This window comes from Candoia aspera, chromosome 1 (assembly GCF_035149785.1).
Source record: "Candoia aspera isolate rCanAsp1 chromosome 1, rCanAsp1.hap2, whole genome shotgun sequence".
In the NCBI taxonomy this organism is placed as follows: Eukaryota; Metazoa; Chordata; class Lepidosauria; order Squamata; family Boidae; genus Candoia; species Candoia aspera.
Genome location: NC_086153.1, coordinates 177286782 through 177309276, shown reverse-complemented (window position 1 = coordinate 177309276; position 22495 = coordinate 177286782). Strand labels below are relative to the sequence as shown.

The window sequence follows — 22495 nt, the reverse complement described above, 5'->3', positions numbered from 1 at the left end:
TTTGGTTTACCTTGATAATTGTTTAAATTTGTCTATCAGGATGATTTTTTTAAAGGGTTTAGATTATTGCTTTTACTTTTTGGATTATATTTTTATCAATAAATAATAGCAGTAAGATATAGTTAGGTTATTTTTTGTTAGTTTAGCTGGCAGATAGGAGCAAATTATAGTGAAGAAGCATATTGTTTGTTAGTATATTAAAGGTAAAGGTTTCCCTTGACGTAAAGTCCAGTCGTGTCCGACTCTAGGGGGCGGTGCTCATCTCCGTTTCAAAGCCTTGGAGCCGGCGTTGTCATAGACACTTCCGGGTCATGTGGCCAGCATGACTCACGGAACGCCGTTACCTTCCCGCCGAAGCGGTACCTATTGATCTACTCACATTTGCATGTTTTCGAACTGCTAGGTGAGCAGGAGCTGGGATTAACAGCGGGAGCTCACCCCGCCGCACGGTTTCGAACCGCCGACCTTCCAATCGACAGCTCAGCGGTTTAACCCGCAGCGCCACCGCGTCCCGTTGTGTTAGTATATTAGGTGCAAAAAATTTTTAACTGGGAGGGAAAATTTGTTTTAGAAGGGAATGTTACAATGAGTATTGAGATGCTTTATAGAAATAATGCTTATTACAGTATAAATTGGAGTTTGATACTGATTTATGTATATCTTTGTTGTAGAAAGTCGGAAGTCACTTCGTAGTAATTTGTTTTGTATTTTCACACCTTTCTGGTTCTCTTCTTTTTCTTTGTAGGTTCTTTTGTTTCATCCTTTTTAGTTTTTATGTATATGTTGAAATAAATTAATAAAGCTTTAAAAAAAAAAGAAACAAGAGCAGAGAGAAGGCAAGAGTAGCTCTCAGGCAGTAGGCAATGTTTACTCCTAAGTAAAGAATAAATTAGAGTCCAGGTCAGCAACCACAAATACAGATCCAGGCCACAATTACCACTGTTACTCATAAAGCACTTCTCAAGTCTAAATGTTCTTACCTAAAACCTGTGCACAGGCTCAAAGTCTGAGTGAAGAAAAAAGTGGGGAAGGATTTTCTGTCCCTGAACCTGTGCTGCCTGTGAAAACTTGTTTCATTTCTAAGGAATGGGTCTTTAACAGATCACATCCAACATCCATTCATGTACTCTTTTTTTTTTCTGACAGGTCGTCTAGTATCTTTAATGTGATGCATGTATATTTGTATACAGTATTGTATTTTCTTGTAAGAGGTTACATGCAATTGCAAAATGTTGCTGTTATTGATATTAAGGAGGTTGGACTTGGAGTGACTTTACACAGAGATCACAAATGGGTTTTATTTAAATGGATCCTGCTGGATATCAGCGATGAGGATCCTTCAGCGTCAGAGGTGTGATTTCTGTTCCTTTGCTGAGTAATTTTCAGGTTACTGGAAATAACAGAGTGAGACCAGTTTCCAAATTGGTGTCTGCACCGGTATTTGTCAACATACTGTAACCCTAAAGGTAAATAGCCTGTTAATGGGGATGACTTCTGATCCAACGAATGTGGGCAAAACAAAATGCTGACGCAGCCCTTTGGCCCATCTCTGTTGTACAGATACGGGTGGGGGGTTACGGGCCTGCATTCGGTCATACTGAGGAAAGGAGGTACGGGGTTTAGGAATCGTCAGAGACAGTACTGTTGCTTCTGCTTGTTTTGCTTCTTTCTCCCTTTCCTCTTTCGTGCTCCAGCGATTGGAAAAGTAAAGTGCTTCCTGCAGCGTCAGCAGTATCAAAGGAAAGAACTCTAGTGTCCCCATTATCACTGCAAGCATTAGGTTGTTTGCACATTTATAGGTTTAAAGGACTGGTACAAAGGCTAGAGGCAACAATGTGCATAGGCAGTGCTTTTTGAAAAGTCAGCCCAACACTTGAGGAACTTTTCTCTCTGTTTCTGTTCTCTCTTTGCTTCTGGCACAGTGGCTGAGCCAAGGAGGGCAAAAACTGCATACAAGACCCTTTTAGTCTTCTCAGTCTGTGGCTTAGCCCTGAGTGTCATTCTTGGGATAATGGGATGGAACAGTTTGGATGTGTCTTGCTGAACTAAAATGGTGATTTAAGAGTGATTCGACTGCTATCAATGGAATTGTTATTTATTTGCTTAGATCACTGGGGAAAAATTATTCTTATTATTATTTTTGTATATCCGTTTCTCACAAGTGCCCAAAGTGACTTACAAGCCTAAGAACAGAAGCTTAGGCATTCCTATGTTTAAAGAGGTTTTGTTTAAAAATATTTTTTGCTTGCCATTTCCTTCCTTCTCTCAATTTTTAAATTCAAATACAAATCTTCCTATGTTTCGTCATCTTTATTCCCACACCCTATTGGTGTTACACTGGCAGTTTCTAGGACTTCTTTCCTGTGTTCTGTAAGAAAAGTAAAAGTCACTTTCTACATGGAGAGAAATTATGTCAAATGGGAAACCTTTGTTTAGCCTTTTCCAATATATGGCTATTATATTGAAAGAAGCATCTTCACCTTGCAAGATGAGACTGAAGACTTGGAATAAAGACATTGTCTTTAACTGTTTACAGTCTCTTATCCCTGCCATGTAAGAGATAAGAAAGCATTTTTCTCTATCAGGAAGCCTATGCTTGGAAACCAGTCCCAGAAGGTTAGACCCTTCGGATAGCAAAAATGTTTTTGTTTCCTTTCCTCTCTTTTCTCTCCCCGCACCCAAGACAGCATGTACAGTGACGGATGGACGGACAGAAGGCAGGCAGGCAGGCAGGCTGCAAAAGAAAGATGTGATGTGCTGAAGCTGGCTTTCAGCCTTTTCTTAGAAGGCTTTCCACATATATTGTGTTCATATATGTTCATGATATTTAATATTCAGAGCTGGAAAAGAAGAAGCAAACCATGAGCCAAGGTCTTTCATTGGAATGCCTGTTTTTCTGTTGTGGTCAGTTTTAAATGGTCTTATTTTAAAAAAGAAGTCTAATTGTGTCATTATTGTTCATAATACATTTTGATTTAAGCAATTGGGTTGCTACATTACTTTTGCAAACAAGAAATCTAATTAATAGCATAGAACAGAAACGGGCAGGAGAAAGATCTGAATCTGCTTGTAGATCCACTTTAATGGGCTGTTACAGATCATAAAAAGGTTACAGTTCCCAATTATTTAACAATAATAGCTACCGAATGACCATCCACCTTAAATTATACTGCTAAACTGAATAAATTTTGGATAGCCAGGATTTTTATAATGAAGAAATGCAAGTTCTGTTGCGGTGCTCAAAAGAAATTCCTCGGCTCAGAATTATTTAACTCTGTTACAATATTTCTGTAATGATTGCCTATTCCAATAAAAGGAGTCTCATCAGTAGTTACTAGAGAAAACTAATTTATTGAATGAATAGTATGCAAAGTATGAAGAAAGCTGAGAATGAGCAAAAGCGCGCCAATTACAAACTTAAAAAGCCTTGCTCCTGTTGCAAACCCTCCCCTCAGGCTAGCATAGCAACCACCCACCCCAGACGCTAGCAACCGTTAGAATCGGCCTGAGAAAGTAACCTTGAACAGCAGAGATAACCCAAACATACATTCCAGAAGATCACAAGTCAGCACAAAGGAAATTTACCAGCGTGGCCAGGCAGGCACGCAACTGCAGATATGACGTGAAACGTTACGAGGAACCATAAACATCGGAATGGGAACATGACAATTTCCTTATTATAAAAATGGGTTGAGATAATATGTGAGATTAAAATGGGACTAAGATAATTCATTCCACCCCCAAATGCCAGATATATCTATTAGTGCCTACTCCAGTGTCTTCACAAAGTCTCCAGAGACTTACATGGACAGATCACTTTCTGGTGACTGTAGGGTTGACCAATGCCACAAACCTCTGAAGGAACATGAGACTAATTATATCAGTCTACCCCATGTACTTGATTAATTCAGTGTGTTTCCAGGTGGCACATGGAGAGTTTTTATTGTAAGAAAGGATAGATAGGAAGAACCATCAATGGGCTGCTGTAATTTATTAGCAGAGCACTTTGCAGACAAAATCACTTGCCTTCACTTAAAACCAGCTGGGCAGAGCCTGAAGAAGTGCCAAGGGTAACATCTAGCAGTGTTATCTAGAAAGAGTTTGAATCTGTGGATTCTGAGAAAGTGGATAGAGTCCTCCAGGATATGAGTCTGTCATCTATGCACTTCATCCCTGTCCCACTTGGCTTATATGTGCTGCCAGGAAAAGGACAGGAAGCTGGGTCAGTGTAGTTGCTATGACCTCTCCTTAAGGGGTCAGTCCTCAATTCAGAGCCAGCTGTACTGGGTAACTATTGCCCAGTTTTTGACATTCCCTGTTTGTAGGCTGACCATACGTACCGTTTTGAACGGGACAGTGTCGTTTTTTTTCACATTTCCCGATCGTCCCGTCGTTTTAATGTAAATGTCAATTTTATCCCATTTTTTAAAAAACCACCTGTCAGCGCACATGTTAGGCAAGCCTTCCGTGCCTGACTGCCCCTCGCATTGGGAAACAACACCACAGGGACTGATCCATGTGCAAACAGGCACCAGTTTGTTTACCTGACTCTACCTGGGATTGTAAATAAAGATTGTCTAAAAGTGCTGCTGCTTTTTATATATACAGTAATCTGTTTAAGGACCAGCACATGGATCTTAAAAACTTTAAAACCATTTTTATCATCTTACTTTTTCATGAATACGAAATATTACATAAGTTTAACCCTGTCCCGTTTTTGCCATCCCAATGTCATGTTTTTGTCTCAAGGAAATATGGTCAGCCTACCCCTTTGGGGAAGGTTATTGGGAAGGTAGTGGGCAATCAACTGCAATGAGCTCTGGAAGAAATAGATTATCTGGATTCTCTTACACTAGGGTTTAGGCATGGGCATAGGCATGTGATGGAATGCTCTGGTTGCCCTCATTGATGATGTATGATGGGGCTTCGATGGGGGAGACTAACCTTACTAGTTCTACTAGATCTCTCAGTGGCATTCAATACCATTGACCATGATATTTCTCTGGACTTCTATACTGGCTACAAGGAAACACTGTTTCTTGGTGGTTCAGTTCCTTCTTAAGTGGGCAGTTCCAGTTACTATATATGGGGAAGCAGCCTCAGGGCTTGATCCTCTCTCCCAATTTATTTAACATCTATATGAAGCTGCTGCTGGAGGTCATCTGACAGTTTGAGGTTAGGTATCATGAATGTTCCAGTTATAGCCAGTTGTAATGGTATGTGGGAATGACCTTGGAGACAAGGCGAAGAGATGTATCCAAGGGAACGGCCAGATAAAAGATAACTTAGCCCACAGTGGGAATTTGGGTGGGACATGAAGCTCAGAAGAGACCTCCCTAGTTTCTTGGGCTGTAAAGGGGATGGGGGGAGAGACTTGCAAGGTTCTGTTAATGTAACCTTACAATAAAGTAGAATAAGCTCATCTGGCTGTGTTTCCTGTCTGGTCTACCTCACAAGGCTGACACCACTTATACATCTCTACCTTGGTGTGCCTGGGAGATACAGTGGAATTCTTGACCTGGAGTTAGTTGGGGTCTGGATGGGGAGAAACAGGTTGAGGCTCAACCCTAGCAAAACTGAGTGGCTGTGGTTCTGGACTGATTCTGGGACAATACCAGCTTCAGCTCTGGATGGGGTTGTGCTTCCCCAGAAAGAGGTGGTATGCATTCTGGGGATAGTCCTGAACTCTCAACTACTGTAGGAAAGCTATGTAGAAGCTGGGCCCAGGAGGATCTTTGCTCACCTTCAGCTGGTTACTAGTTGCAAGCATTCCTGTAGCATAAGGCTGTAGTCACTCATGCCCTTGTCACCTCACAATTAGACTGTTTTAATTGGGACTGTCCTTGAAATAATAACTAATGCAAAATGCAATAGCCTGCATATTAACTGGGATAACCCAGTATTGTCATATAATATCAATATTGTGGGAGCTGCATTGATGGCCAGTTTCCAGGTGCTATTCATGATGCCAGTAATCAGTTTTAAGAGTTCTATATGGATTGGAACCTGGCTATCTTTCAGATGGTCTGCTCCAAAGTGTGCCTGCCCGAGGCATGCCCACAGGAAGTTCTGTGTTGAGCGTCTTGGCTGCATATGAAGTGCACAACCAGTTTTGTTTTGTTTTAATGACTGAGTAGATCAGAGATAAATAACTTGGGTTATTTCAGAAGCTGGTGATCAGTGACTTCTGGCATCTCTCACTAATGGCCATGCTGGTTGAAGCTGTTGAGAATAGCAGTCCTGTATTATCTGAAGTAACCCACCTGATGGGCTTGGATAAATGTCTTGGGTAACTGCCATGCTTGGTAGCATTCAGTGTTCTAGTATAAAACAAAATAAATCCTGCAGAATTGAACTCTGTGAAATCCTGGTATATAATATATATTGAAATAATTAATGAAAAATAATGTCACTGTTCCTCAAACATATGCATCCCTGAATTCTTATAGCTACCTATTCTTTAAACGGTTCTTTCAATGCTGAACTTGTTTGATCTGAAGTTTTAAAATGGAAACTGCCTTCTGGAACTTCAGATATTTCTCTTTACTCCTAGCAGTGTTGCATCTTGCTTCTGCTTTCTCCTTTACCCAGCTTTTATGTGGCCAGACCAAAGTCTGGTATGCTTTTGCCACAGTAAACCCAAAATAAGAGTTGTAGCTATTTTTTAGGTTTGAGTAGCAAAAGGTAATTCTCCCCCTAATGAAAGCATTTGTTGGTGAACAGGTGATGTCTCAACAGTTTCATCCCTAGAATACTTTTCCCACCAGGGAAAAATGGCATGGCCTATTTCTGCGTTCTTAGCAGAAATTTGATCTACAGAAATCAGCAAATGAGCCATTTCCAGGCCTTTTGAATGATATTCAGGTTATTAGAAAAGGCAGCAGGAAAATTCAGGAGCTATTTAAAATATTGGCAGTTTTATTCTTGGCTGGGTAGGCATTTAAAATTAAAGCATTCAGACTTACTATATGCATTACTTACTATATGTATTTATTTCTTGCAGCTTGCAGCTATTTATTGCAGCACTTCCAGGTAGGAGATGGCAGAAATTGGCTCACAAGCAAACATCAAGGAAAAGGTACAATTTTTAATCATCATGTCATGCAGCACACAGGACATGTAGATCAGATCATTCAGACCTTAGACAATGCCCACTCCTGCTTTCCATAGAAGATGAAAGAATTAGTCAACACCCCCATGCTTGGTGGACATCCTTGAGCTAGCTGCTCTGCATTTCTACTTCAGACAAGGACATTTAAATGCTACTTCTTGGTACCAACAATGGAATCTGTTATCGCTATATAACAATCCCCTTTCCTTTTTAGAACTCAACTCTCTAATAGCCTGGATTATATGAAAAGGAAATCCTAGCTTGCATACGTGCTTGATGTTCTTCATATCATATACTCATTACCTATTTCATATATATAGACACATGCACACATACCATCTTTCCTTTAATGAGCTTAAAGTGATGTACATGGGATTATCCTTCATTTTTGTCCTTGCAGCAGCAACACTGGAGGTGGTTTGGCACCTAATGAACTCCATATTTGAATAGGGATTTGAACCTGGGTTTTCCTTGTCTCAGTCCAGCATTCCAACCACTACATTACAATATACTTATTACTGAAATATTTTGTTCATTAGTAGCTAGGACTTTTTCCTGTATGCAACTTCAATAGCCTTTTTGATTTTCTGAAAACAGTATTATTCCTACATTCTCTATCTTCCTACCGCTTAATCACACCTTATATTTTCATAGAAGTCAAGCCCACTTTCTTTGTAGGGTATGCCTGAACTTTGCAACCTAAACTCTCTTCCATTTTCCCCAGGATTCCATTCCTTATTAATTAACTGCCTGTCTTGTATTGATCATGTTCCATTCCATTTGCTTCTCCTGTATGATTACATGCAGAAGAGGACAGGACACCTGCATCTTTATAAAAGTTATGTAAAAGAGAGAATGTCAGCAGGTATAATTTAACATGCAAGTTAGATCCATTGAAATCCCCAGTTTTACATGGTATTAATTGATGCATGATGTTCTGCTGTCCATATCTGAGACCTACGAGGAACAAAAATTTTGTAGCCATTAGGCAAAGATGAGAATTAAAAATGCCAGAATCAAGTCAAAGCAAAAGCCAACTTTCATTAAGCTGTTACATTTTTAACACAAATGCAACAAAACTTTAAAAAAATATTTGGAGGGAGATTGATGGTTGCAAAGTGAGTGGAGCAACATCGCAGTTGTAGCTGGTGGAATATTTTTTTAGCAAATTGGTTGACTGATTGATTGATTGATTATGTGCCATCAAGTCGGTGTTGACTATGAGTGACCACAGAGATAGATTTTCTCCATGATGATCTGATCCTAACCTGGACCTTCAGGTCTTCCAATGGTGCACCTATTGCCACTGTAGTGGAGTCCTTCTGTCTTGCTGCCGGTCGTCTTCTTCTCTTTCCTTCCACCTTTCCCAATGTTAGAATCTTCTCCAGAGAGCTAGGTCTTCACATAACATGTCCAAAGTACAATAATTTGAGCCTGTTCATTTGTGCCTCAGGTGCTCACAAATGCTTCTATCATCCTCTATTCTTTGCCCATCTTCAGCGGTATAGCCAGACTTCTGCTATGACCTGAGCCAGCTAGAGAGCACTTATCTGAAAATTTCCATCCTGCACATCCTGTATCATCCTAGAAGAGGCATAATGGTGAAGCCAATTGGATACCCAGATGACAGCAGAAACAGAGCTTGTGGGGCATCTAGTTTGTTGAAAATTTACAGCATGAAAATACTATTCATCAACTCTGAAATGTCAAAAGCATCTCTAGGCTGACACAGTGCATATAACCTATTAACAGCTGCCCTTGTGTACCATTGCCTGGAAAGCTATTTAAAATTTAACAGGCAAGCTACAGGATGCAAATAAATGGAAATGTCAGCGCTAATTTTCAGGTGGAACGAGGAAAAAGTTGCTGCCAAGAAAGAGGTAGCAGCTGTATCTTTGCTGCAACCGAGGAAGTTATCAGAAATATAGCAGAAAAAGTGAAGCCAATTTTCACTTGTTCTTTCTGTGTACCACTAGCGATAGGAGACTATTTTGTACGAATAGGCTATTGAAAGTTTGAACTAGAATTGCAAGTTTGTAATACAAAAATACAACACAAATTTGTATTTTTATTTGTATTTTGTTTTGCATTAGTAGCCCTTTCCTTGTTTCAAAATGTATTTTTCTCTCTTCATTGCAGATCAGTGCAGTGCGTTCAATTGTCCCCAACAAAAGCCACAACGAGATAGTGCTGGTGTTACAACAGTTTGATAACAATGTAAACAGGGCCGTGCAAGCTTTCATGGATGGTCTGTATGCTGTTCACATTTCACTGACTCTTCAGAAAGAAGCATTAATTGTTAAACGTCTCATTCTTTGCATAGGTGAAATAAAGGTCATCCGTGTACCCTATTAAAAGAGAATATTCAGCATTCCTTGAAAGTAGACTATTGTTAGTGACCTGAGAAGGGATTTATAGGCATCACCAGCAAGCCCCATATGGTATAGAACTTATCAGCAGCTTTTCATCTTCTTGGTGCATCCAAGTGTAGTAGAAGGAATATTTGGGGCATGGGAGGAATGCCATAAAGTTGACTTAACAGTATGGCTGCTTTGCTGGTAATTTTGAAAGGTCGCTAAGAACAAGTGGGCCAGACCCACAGAGGAAAAGAAATAATTTGAACCAGAAATTAATGAGATATTACCAGGCTCTGGCAGCCATGGACACCAAACCTGTCTCTAACCATAAAGCAGCATTCTTGATGCATCTCAGAACGGCAAGGACAGCTCCTATAAATTTGGACAGCTTCCAGAATATTAAACCATCAGTAGCACACTAAGAAGGGAAACTATTCTGAGCCACTGTTACTGCTGATTGCATATTCATCTTTCCTTCTCTTCTCCTCTCCAGGCAGCGCACTTCAAGTTCTAAAAGAATGGAATATGACTGGGAAAAAGAAGGTAAGGGATTCCAAAGCAGAGTCAACCCGCTAAACTCATATTATCTACATAAATTGTGAGAGCTGAGCAAATGATCTGTTGCCACAGTTTTTTGCCCGTTGCTTTGTTTTGTAGTGAGCACAGTTCCACGTCTGCATACAAGCAGCTTCAAAACCAACAGGTGCTGTTAGTTTTAATTATTCCTTGCGGTTGCTGTTTGTGTAATTGCAGATTGCCCTGGATAACTTGACAGAAAATCAGAACAATTGAAATAGTCCACCCTATTGAAATCTCTGGGCATTTCTTTAAGAAATAATCAAGGCCAGCGTTTTTCACTGTTAAGTGATCCTTGAATGATTGAAAAAGTACTGATTTATATGAAGCATACGTGTTTACAATTTCCTATAACAATTATGTAGGGATGGCTACCAAGTTAGAGCCAGTCAAGCCAATGAAAGTCTAAAATTGGGTCACTTTAATTTTTTTTTTATTTGGCCCCTCCACAATTAGAACTGGGATTGTGGCCTTGAGAAAATGTAGTGGAGGTCCATCTGCGACAGTGAGTGAGCATAGTCAACAGCTGGCAGCTCAAGAATAACTTGACAGCGATCCAATAAAGCTGCATTTGTGTTTTTATTATGCTATGTGCACCCCACCTGATGCTCAGATAACACCCCCCCCATCTCTTTTCTGTTGCTGTAATCTTGCTCCACCCAAAGTGATGCTTTAAACTGGACCCAGTCTGAAGCCCTTCATTCTTGGGTGTGTATGGGTGCCCTTATATAGGGATATACAGTACTTACACGCACGCGCAGAGTCTCTGCAGAGTATAGTTGAAATGGAGGCTACAGCGGTAGGATCACAGTTCCATCTCCTTTTTATGCTTGTTGCACATAAAAAGCAGGCAGAGCTTCAATTGCTCCCTTGTCACCACCATCTTAACATTTTCTTACCATACCCTGCAGACACTCCTGTGCACACCAATGTAAAAATTGTTTTCAATAGGTAAGAGAACTCTGATTGCTCTGTTAAGCAGCTGAGACCACAGATTCTAGCTAGTGCTTTTCACTTTTGTTTATACAACTTAACTTTGATATTGAATAGACTCTGTAGTGCATGGAGAGTTATTACATGTTAATCCAACAGTTGCGAAATATAACAAATAATTATGTTCTTCAAAATAATTTTCTTTTCTCCTGTGGTTGAATAGAACAAGGTCAAAGTTAAAAAAAATTAAGAGAGCTAAATATGCTATATACTTTTCTAAGAAATATTTTTATTTAAATATTCAATGCTCAGCTGTAACTGCAATTATTTTATGATCCTGTTTCTTTCACCCCATGTGTATTTCAAGTAACGTGGATGAAGCCCTGATAAAATATACAGGTAGCCCTCGACTTACGGCCACAATTGGGACTGGCACTTCCATCACTAAGTGAGATGGTCATTAAGTGAGTCACACCCAATTTTATGACCTTTTTTGCCATGCTTGTTAAGTGAATCACATGGTCATTAAGTGAATGGCTTCCCTCATTGACTTTGCTTGTCGGAAGCCAGCTGGGAAGGTCGCAAATTGTGATCACGTGGCCTCAGGACACTGCAACTGTTGTAAATACATGCTGGATGCCAAGCCCCTGGATTTTGATTACATGACTGCAGGGATGCTACAATGGTTGTAAGTGCGAGGACTGGTCGTAAGTCACTTTTTTCAGCACCATCGTAAGTTGAGGTAAGTCTAGGACTACCTGTATTGCATTTAGTACATTGAATAGAATTTACAATTGAAAGAGAGAAATGTGGGTGGATGTGTTTTTCCCACTGTAGCATGACCTGTATGGAGTAATGTTGCTATCCTTATTTAACGCAGAACAGCAAAAGGAAAAGAAGCAAATCGAAACAACATCACCGTAACAAAGATACAAAAGATAGAGAGGATGGGGCAGAAAAGGTGTCTTTGGAATCCCAAGAGCTAAATGGCTGCCAGCTGAATGGCTGTGCTAAAGATACTTTCCCTGGCAAATATGCCAGGGAAAAATCAAAAAATCCTCATGAAGAAAAGAGCTGGGAATACAAGGACAGGGGAGAGACAAAACCAGAAGTAGCAGGTCAGTGCCCGTATCAGCTGGATTTCCACCTTTCTCATTCAGCCAGGATTTTGTCTTTCATAGAGATGGACTGATTCAGTTCTGATTTGTTCTTTCACAAGTCTGAGAATTTAAAATTTTCAAACTGCATAAAAATTCATGGGCGTTTTTGTTCAAATTTGCCTTATTATACACATTTTTGCAAGGTAAGATAAGATATAGCATAAATAACTTCAATATTTTTTTTTCACTGTTAAATGAAACTTTTGTGTACATTTTTCTCTAATACTTATTGGAGATACATCAGAACATTTTAAATAATGTAAGTTTCTATTATTAGTTTGAGCTTGCGCATTGATTTGAAAATGTGAATTGGCATTCAGATGGGAACTAAACCAATTTCTCCATATCCTATCTTATATGATTAGCCTCATAGCCTTTGCTTCCTTCTTTCCTTCTTTTTGATCTCCTTAGAGATCATTTTATTCAGCTGTTTTCTGTATTTCATGCTGCAGTGCACCTGTCTGAGTCTGGGCATGTATGTCCTGGGCCAATGTTTTTCTCCCCATGAATGGCTGCTGCTGCTGCTGCTGTTCTTTCCTCTGGTACCATCTTCGTTGCTTCCCTTTTTCCTTTGGGCATTGTTTCACCTGTCCTAATGCAGCAAAGTACCTAGAATGTAATATTGCTTGCCAGAATTATTTCAGATTTTTAAAATTCTATGGGCTATCATGCATTGCTGCATTTAGTGATGATGCATATCGTTTGATGAGGGTACAGCTGCAACAGTACTTCCTCTTTTCTGATGGTTAAATCATTGCTGGAGGCAATTGGTTCTGCAAGCAATGCAGAACCAATCCAGCATCACCTGCCCTCTGATCTGTTTTGGTCCCATCTCCTGAAGAAGTTTCTTACAACTGTCCTACCAACCATGTATGTTAATAGTGATCACAGTTTTCTGTCTTTATATAGCTGGTTCTGCTGAACTCCAAGGGATGCTAGATGTTTAGAAAAGAAAGGTTGAAGTTGGGGACCCAACACTGCCCTATGATTATTGAGGAAGTGTATTACTGTACTCAGAATGCTGACTGCTTGTTGGAGAGGGTTGAAAAACTGGAAGGCAGGGAAAGAAGGAATGAAATGGAGTATTTATTTTATTTATTCCCCACCCATCTTACTCAGAGAGCGACTCTCAGCGGTATCCTAGAAGAGAATATTCTTCTAGCCAGCCCTGAATAAGAGCACCAAATGCTTCACCCTTTTGTGTCTTCCACAAAAAGCAGAAATGTTTTCTGTATGACCATATTAGCATATATCCATCCTGGCTTTTATAGCATTTGGACAGGAAGTAAAATATATATTGGCAGCCGTATATAATCCCGAAAGAGTCATGTACAAATTTGTTGCAGATGTAAAGCTTCTAAACTTCTGAAAGTTCTTGGTCAATAATTTCAGCATGCATAGTCATAACAATACATTAAAGGAACATTCCAGGAGAAAGTTGGAATATGCTTCTCAAAATCATTTTCAAAGATGTATATCTTACAAATACTAATTGAAATGTGTTTCCCCTAAAGAAACACACTTCCTTAGTGTTTAAAGAATCCTTTAAGGAATTACCACCCTCTGGCCAATGTATTATTCAAACCAAACATAAAGCATATGTTTAAGTCTGGCATCATAAAGAAAATTCTATTCCTGAAAAACGGACTTACAGACAGGTGTGGAATGGATATTGTGGCTTGCTAATAGACAATTACTCCGGATAAAAAATAATCAAGAGCCATGCATAGAATTTCACAAATGTTCCCTAATAGCTTTTGTTACCCATGAAAAACTACCTGCAAATTCAGTGGTGTCTTGATTCTTTTGAAAAATGTCCATCATCTAAGATCTTACAGCAGTTAATTCTGTTTTTTCAATCTTACAGAAGTTAATAGTTCTGTTTCTTAAATCCCATAGGAATTATAAAAGCATGCAGTCACTCAGTGGATCTAAGACAGCTTTTGGCTTTTTATTTCTGTATTGATATAAATTACTTTTATCACTTTTCTATGCAGCCAAATGACTAACATTCCAGTTACTGAAATAATGAAAGCAAAATATAGAGCTCAAAAGCAGCTAAAAAAACACAGTTAAAATATTTTAGAACAGAATTAGAAGAGGGTAAAAGCACTTTTGCAGTACTGTCATATATTCTACCGAGAGATCTTGTTCCTTATATAGCCAGAACTACCCCATCGACATCAAGAGAGTTACTGTCACACCTTCAGGAAATAAAAAATAGAGCTTTGCAAACTATTTGGAACACCACTTTGCAACAAACCCTTCCTATGGCTATGAATCCTGCCTTTTCCATATTGCTGAGTTGGTTATGACTATGGAAGATTTGGCAAACCTACTTTAACACCATTTCCTGAGTCCACTGAGCATGCACAGTAAACACTTCCACTAGAATGGATGGCAAAGCAAAGAACTGGAAAAGACGGTCTATATTTCAAATGCATCACACATTTGGTTTACATCAGGGGCCCCCAAACTCTTCAACTCATCAAGCCCTTCATGAAGTTTCAGACTGTTCATCGACCCCCCAACATTTATTATATGAAAATAATTTAATAAATACTACTTCAGTAGTACTACGAATACTAACAGCAACAACAATAATAGTAATAATAATGACTTCATAAAAATAGATAATATTTAAATATGAAAAATAAAAGATTTAACATGCTTTTTTTACTGAAACTGTTGACATCCACCTCACCTTCAGGCCTAGGGACAGGCATGGAGCTCTACAGAGACCCCAAAAGATTACCAAAGACTTTTTCGGAACATAATCCTGTGAGTTTGATTTATAAAAGAAAATCTAGTTCTTTTAGATGGAGACTAAACGAAACACTGCTACAGAAAGAAGGAATAGTGGAGGATTATAAAAAGAAATTAAAAGAATTTGTAAGACTGAATTTAAAATAGAATTGTGTGTAAATGATGAACATGTAATTGCTAAAATATATAAACTTTTACTGAAATCTGAAGCAGAAAAAGAACAAGTGAAAGAATGTATGATAAAGTGGTCTACAAATTTTCTTTTAATATACAGATGGAACAATGGGAAAATATGTCTTTGAAAGGACTGAAATTTACACTATGTTATAATCTTAAAGGAAATGGTTATAAAATTATGTACTGTTGGTATATGTCACCAGAGAAATTGTCTAGAATGTGTAAAGGCACTTCAAATTTATGTTGGAAATGTGAGTAACAAGAAGGGACATTTTATCATGTTTGGTGGACATGAGAAAAAGCTAGAAAATTTTGGATTCAAATACACTGATTCAGAAGATTTTAAGGATTAATATACAATGTAGACCAGAGGTTTTTCTTTTGGGATTGATGGGCAGTTTGAAAAAAGTCATGGAACTTTGTTTTTATACGTGATAACTGCAGCAAGATTATTGTATGCACAAAGATGGAAAGTTCGGCATTACCCACAATGGAGGAATGGTTGGTGAAGATGATGGAACTTGCTAAGATGGCTAAATTGACTTCTTTGACCAGAAAAAAGACAGTATCTACATTTATTGCTGACTGGAAACCTCTTACGGACTTTTTGCATAATACAGAAAAAAAATGAACTCATGACATGGTTTTGACGATTAGACAGGATAGATTATAAAAAGAAGAGAGTTATGTTGTAACCATAGAACAAGAGGTAAATTTATAATTGTACTTATAACTGCTATAAAGAAGATTGGAAGCTACTGTACTTCTTTGTATCTTTTTTCTTTGTTTTCTATTTTTCTTTTACCTTTTTTCCCTTTCTTGCACTTTTAGTTTTCTTTTTGATTTCTTTCTTTTCCTTTGCTTTTTCTTAGTTTGGATTAATTTTTAATCTTCTTTTAAAATTTTTTTTTAATAAACATATAAAAAAGAGACCCCCCCCAAAGGTTAATTGACCCCAGTTGACCTTCCATCATTTATCGACCACCTATTGACCCCCCAGACATTTACCGACCCCCTTTTGACCCCCAGCCATTTATCAACCCCTTGGATAGCCCCATCGACCCTTGGAGGTCGATATTGACCACTTTGGAAAACCCTGATTTACATAAACATCTAGTTATGCTGCAAAACATACACTTATGTTTGCTTTGATCAGGACCTGAATAGAAGAAACAAATCCCTATGGAAGTTGCTCTGTGGAATTCTGTTGTGAATGCCATACTACAGATTTAGATTTTTCATTAAAATAAATACTTAAGGAGAAAAATGTTTCAGCTTTCACTGATTTATAGATCTTCAAAATAGCTGAATTTGCTCTTATCACTGAATCATCACAGCAGGTTCTTCCCCTCTAATTCCTGATAAATTTTCTTTGCAAGTGAAATGATAGGCACACATTGTCATTAAAACACTCTCAGCCTTACTCACCTTTTAAAAATATGGAAAAGTCCCATATTATATAAATTCACATATATTTGTTAAGTGTCTCTGAGGATGCAAGTGACATCTTTATAGCATTACATACAGTAGTGTTATTTCTTTATTGATTTAATTTAGTATATTATTGGTGCAGTAAATTAGGTTTTACTGAACTGGGCTTGAAAACTGTCTGGAAGAATATTATCAGAGTATTAGGCTCATGGATTCAAAATGTCTGGCCCCAATAAACAAAGTACTGTTCTATTCTGCATTAAATGGGATTTTCAGATTGTCTGTAAAGATAGATCCATGTATCCTACATTGCAATAATCCAGACAAAAAAAATTCTGGTTTCTGAGTGACTTCTCTATCCAGAGGAGATTACAGTATAACTGGCATTAGAATCTGAATCAGATGATAGGCACACAGTGGTACTATGAACCTGATCCTAGAGGAGCATGACCCTCTTAGAGCAGAATGAATGCCTGGGCAGATTAGGTTTTATTAATATTTTTATTTACTTAATCAGTTTTTAAGGCCAACAAATTTGGGCAGCTTACAGAGGATTAAAAAGTAACAAGAACAAGAAAAAACAATAGCAATAAATGGCATCTGCACTGGAAAGGAGAAGCAAATTCTGCTATACCACAGTGGGTTCACAAGTCATCCCAACCCAGTGCTTGTAGGAAGAGCTAGTCTAATGCCCTCCTAAAGGTCAGCAGGACTGGGGCCATAAGGACCTGGGGGGTGGGAGCTGTTCCAAAGGGCAGATCCAGCTACAGAGTGGGCATGCCTCCTTGGTCTCATAAGATGAGCCTTCTCTTTTGAGGGGACCTGAAGCATACCAACCCATCTTCAGACAATCTGAAAAAGGCAGTTCTGCAAATAAATCCCACTAAAATAATTTCTGCTTTATTTCAGTATCCTTTCCCTGGCAGAGAATGTTTACTTTCCAAGATACTTCTTCTAGCATATCACTACTGTTGTTTTGTTTGTTTTTCTAGACAAAAAAGAAGAACCCACAAAAGTATCTATAGAGGCAAAACGAAATAGCACAGAGCTTCCTGATACTTTCCAGTGTTCACCACAGCTTCAGTGTAATGTTGGTAGAACAAAAACAAAAATACCAGCTACCACCATCAAGTCACCTGTCCCTGAATCTCATCTTGCAATGAAAGCAGAAGATTCAACCCAAAAAAGAGGTAACATAGATTGTGATGCAGTTCAGTTGGATAAACACTTATTACTCTGCCCAGCTAGTGTTACTATAAATGCTACTTCACCATCCATTCCAGAAGTGATATGTAAATATATTTTGCCTACCCTGTAAAAGCAAATATACTTCTTATCTTACAGACAAACACCTCTGGGAGCAGTCACAAAGTCACCTCTCAAAGGTTATTACAATGGGACTCTTCCAGTGGCTTCTGTCTTTCATATAGCATTTTACCAGCTAAAGTTAGGCGTGATGGTGGATTTGTAGCCACCTTCTCCTTAGACTCCAGAATTCCCCTGCCCCCTTCAATACATAGAAGATTGGGAGAACAAACTGAATGAGGTAACACTGGAATGAAATAAACTCCGAGTAAGAACAAGGAGGAAAGATAGAAGGAAAATCCCCAGAGACTCGGTGCAGGCAACTTGCAGGAGAGGAAGATCCATCTGTTGCTAGAATTAAATCATTAGATGAAACCCTGAATCGATGTAAGAGTAGTGGATTTGTTTTACACAAAATAAAGATTGGGATATTCAATATGGTTTTTTAAGTTTTCAGGTCAGGGATATGATATTGCAAAATAGGGAGTAACTGGATTTTTTTGAACTAGCAGCAAGTAATTTTACTTTTGAAGGATCTTCATCCGATTACAAAAGGAGAAAAATGCTATAATGCTTCTTTCTGTGACAAAATTGAAAATGTTACAGTCTGTAGCAGTGGTGCTGCATCAAACATTCAGTTCCATTCATGATGTGGAGTGAAGGAGAGGGTAGGATAGAAGTCAGAATTCAAGGTAGGAGAAAGAGAAAACTTAACATACTGGTGGACAGTAACTCTATCCTTTTTCTTCTATAAAAAGTCCATATGTTCACACACAACATTCTTTGTGGATTTTTTTTTTAAATTCTCTGCTAAAGAAACAGGAAAATCAAGGAATGGCAGGGCCCGAACTGAGTCATTTGCAATATACAAGAAGTTACATTCATTTCATAATGAAATAGAATTGATAGGAATCTAGCTGTATCCTAGTCTTCCAGATCTACCGTGCTACAAAATCAAGGTTTTAAATATTGGTCCTCTGTTTTGGCTATTACAGTGTAAAAAGAGTTCCTGATGTTCTGTACAAACTGAAGAATAAACTTAGTCCTGCATTTTTGTCCCTTGTTTCATTATTATTATTATTATTATTATTTACAATGAACCATTTCTCAATTGTGCATGACCAGCTGAAACAGAATTTTGTATATTTCATATAATGTGGAAATATACAAAATTTTGAAATACATCAGTTAATTGAAATATACCAGTTAAGAAATATACAGTAACAATTACACTTTGTAAGTTGATAATATCTTAACTGAAATTGATAATTTATCATTCCTTTTGAATGCTAAGATAGGAAAATAGTGTCAGTGACTTCACAGAACAAGTGATGTTTAATTTTGCATATAAATGGACAAGAACCAGTTTGTTTGTTTAAATTGTGAAACATTATATAACAATAAAAAATGTGGATTTTGGCATTTTAAAAGAAGAAGCAAAATTCTATTCCGTCCTTAATTGTTTGTAATCAGGCAGTTGTTTTAAATCAGAAATCTTTTATGCTCTTACTAGTTTTGGAATGGTATGAAGGATGATTTTCTATCTTGGCTTACTTATTCTAAAATATTAAAGGTGCACGCTCAACAAATTTTCTGAAAAAAATAGAATTTATAAAACCTGGAATATAAATTGCCAAGATAATTTAGAGATACAGTGTGTATAATGTTTAAAATTTTAAATAATCTGGTCTCTTGTGGATTCTCTTTTTTTCAAAAATTTGCAATTATTTTCTTAAATTACTATACTTTTGAAATATACTTTGTATAATTTAAAAAGTACTTTTTAATATATCAAGAACAGATAGTGTATATATGTGTGTGGGTTTGCTTCTTAGATAACTGATCCCTTTGTTTTTTCTTCTGAATCAAGTTTGTTGGTGAAATAGTAATTGATGAGCGTGTTGAATCAGGACCAGGGAGGTCATTGATAGCCATGAAAACTATCTGGGTGACCTTGGTTCACCCTCCCTCTCTCAGTCCAATCACAGGGTTCTTGAGGTGGGAGTAAAATTGGAGGAGGGAGTGTGAGGTGCCTTGCCTCAAGCTCCTGGAGGAAAGCTGGAATATAAATATACAGTACTAAATAAGGATGATAGCTGTTTGTTCTTATAGGTCCAAATATTGAGAAATCTGTTAAAGATCTTCAACGCTGCACTGTTTCACTGACTCGATACCGCATGATGGTCAAAGAGGAGGTGGATAATTCAATAAAGAAAATTAAAGCTGCCTTTTCTGAATTACATAGCTGGTAAGTAGAATGGTTTAAATATTTTACAAAAGACACAACTCTACTCTCTCAGATTTCACTCTATAAGGAAGACTTCTTTGCTGCTTAAATCAACCCGTCACTTCAATATTCCCCCACTTTCATTCTAAATAAGTAGGAAAGGTCTATATTTGACACCATGGAACAGCTACTCTCTGGTCTGGTGTTTCCCCACTTTTTCTTTGTGTAGACCACTTCATCACCAGCTTAAGTTTTTGTGGACTACCACAAAAATCAGGAATCCAAAATGTGATGTCTGTGGGCACCAAGGTACACATCTGGATGACATCCATGGAACACCAAATTTAAATAAAGTTAACGTAATTTTTCTTTTACGAATACCTGATATTTGGCAAGATTGCAACATTTCAGAGTTGGTTTCCAAACTGAAATTTTGGGTGAAAAGACCCAGGTCTTCAATATTTCATATGAGACCACAAAAATCTTGCAAGAAGGTTTGGGCATTTTTGGAAATTGTATTTGGTTAGGCATATGCATTAGAGTCCATCTATAGGAGAGAGCTCTGACACATCATCAGAGGTCCACAGGCCACAGGTTTGGAACCATTTGTAGAGGCTAACTGGATCCCCCAGAATATTTTTTTTCTGTTTCACCCTTCCTTTTGCCTGGGTTTACTGACTGCATTTGGGATGGATTGAAAACCTATACACTTTGAATGCCAGTATTTGTTATTATAAACAATATGCCTGACCAATGCACTTCTTGCTTCTCAACTGAGAAGGTTGAATGAGGCAGTTGAGATGAAAGTAGTGTATATTAAAATGTACACAAAAATAAAAATTACAAGGCTATTAATATGTCCTGTTAAGACATACAGTAAATGTGCATAACAAATACAGACTGACCCTGCTCATCAGGAAAAAGGAATTGTCTCCTTACATGCCCATACAATATTTTTCTCTGCCTTCAATAGAAAATAAACTGTAGAAAGTGAGTGTTCTAGGATTAATTATAAAGTATACAAAACTGACCCTAAAAACGTCTACCCTCCTTTTTTATCTCAAGTATTTTTGTGTCAAAGAACTTTCAGCACCGAAACCAACTAATGGAAAATGTTTGAAATGTTTGAAATCACAGGAACACTGGGGGGAAAAAAAGTCTAAGAGCTATTATAGTTTTTTAAGAAACCTGTATAAAATGAAATCATATGTAATAAAAGCAAGAAGGAGAGGGAAAACAAAAGGCAGCATTAATACTTTTTTTTATCTAAATATATAGCAGAGAGGAGGAAAGTTAAAAATAATGAAGGTGGGATAAAAATAAATAAATAAACTTTTCTCCCTACCAACTTTTTATGTTGCTGATTGTAACAATTTTACAGAGCAAGAAAGAATGGTTAAAAAACCATTTGGGGTTTGAAACCAGATGTACGTTTATAGTCTTCATTTCTCTAACACATCAGTCTGCTTTTCTGAGTATACTGCTTAAAAAAAAGTGATTGGTACAAAAAGCATGTTGGCATGGTTTGATCATATAGAGAGGATGAATAAGGATTGGGTTGCAAAACAAATATATGAAGGAAAAATGAATGGGTTGAAACGATGAGGAAGACTGGGAAAGTCCTGGCAGGATGGACTTTAGGAGATGTGAAAAGTTTAAATAACAAAAGGCAACATACAAAGCCATGTATGGATGCTATTGAAGCAAGGGTATTTTGCACACAGAAAGGAATGCACAGGTTTAGTGCATGGCATTGGTGTAGATTTAGGTATATTTCATTTTTTGTCTCTTATCTCATTATTTACTTTCTTTGTCTTAACTATTTCTTACTACTTTTCTGTGCTTTGCATAACATTGCTTACCCCGAAAGGGAATAGCACAGCTGGTATCTATGTATGCATTTAATTATCACCTTTAGGTGTTACTGTACATCAAGAATAAGAAATTAGACACAATCCTAATTTCTGTTCATTCATACTTGGAAGTGAAAATATTTGAACTCATTGGAAGTTGCTCCTGAATAAAAATGTGTAATATTAAATACATTTTAAGAGGTAATTGCAGAACTTTTTGGAGCTTTCTATTAGCAACACACACTGTTTTTTATATCTGGTCAAATAGGTTTTGCAGTTCTTTGAAGCAACACAAAATTATATAAATACTGATTTTCCTTAAGGGAAAGCAGGGTGTGTATGAGGACTTTCCAACATTAAAATTGCTTTGGAAGGTAGTTGAAAAAACAACTATCTTCAATCTCTAAGTGGCTTTAATTTTTTGCCCTTTATCTTTTCAATAGCTGGTTTGCTTTCAATGTTTGCTAGTAATACAAGTACACAAAGTTTCTTGCAAAATGTGGGAGTTTTATAAAGGCAATATTTTATTTAAAAGTTAGGACTGGTCCATTTTCAGCTTGATCTGTGATGTGTTCAGTATGAAAAGAAAAATGGCCTGC

The 22495-nt window shown here is 37.7% G+C and overlaps 2 protein-coding genes across 2 annotated transcripts in view; one reads left to right on the top strand and one right to left on the bottom strand.

Annotated features, from left to right (window-relative positions):
• The window catches only part of CLK1 (CDC like kinase 1), a 280468-nt gene that overhangs the window by 71428 nt on the left and 186545 nt on the right, over positions 1–22495 (bottom strand). The window lies entirely within an intron of this gene.
• The window catches only part of SPATS2L (spermatogenesis associated serine rich 2 like), a 65759-nt gene that overhangs the window by 29070 nt on the left and 14194 nt on the right, over positions 1–22495 (top strand). The window contains exons 2-7 of the mRNA XM_063318010.1: positions 7004–7078; positions 9251–9359; positions 9962–10011; positions 11858–12095; positions 17504–17701; positions 19929–20064. Of these exons, the coding sequence (XP_063174080.1) occupies positions 7040–7078; positions 9251–9359; positions 9962–10011; positions 11858–12095; positions 17504–17701; positions 19929–20064 (770 nt within the window). The 5' untranslated portion in view covers positions 7004–7039. The remainder of the gene's footprint in view (positions 1–7003; positions 7079–9250; positions 9360–9961; positions 10012–11857; positions 12096–17503; positions 17702–19928; positions 20065–22495) is intronic.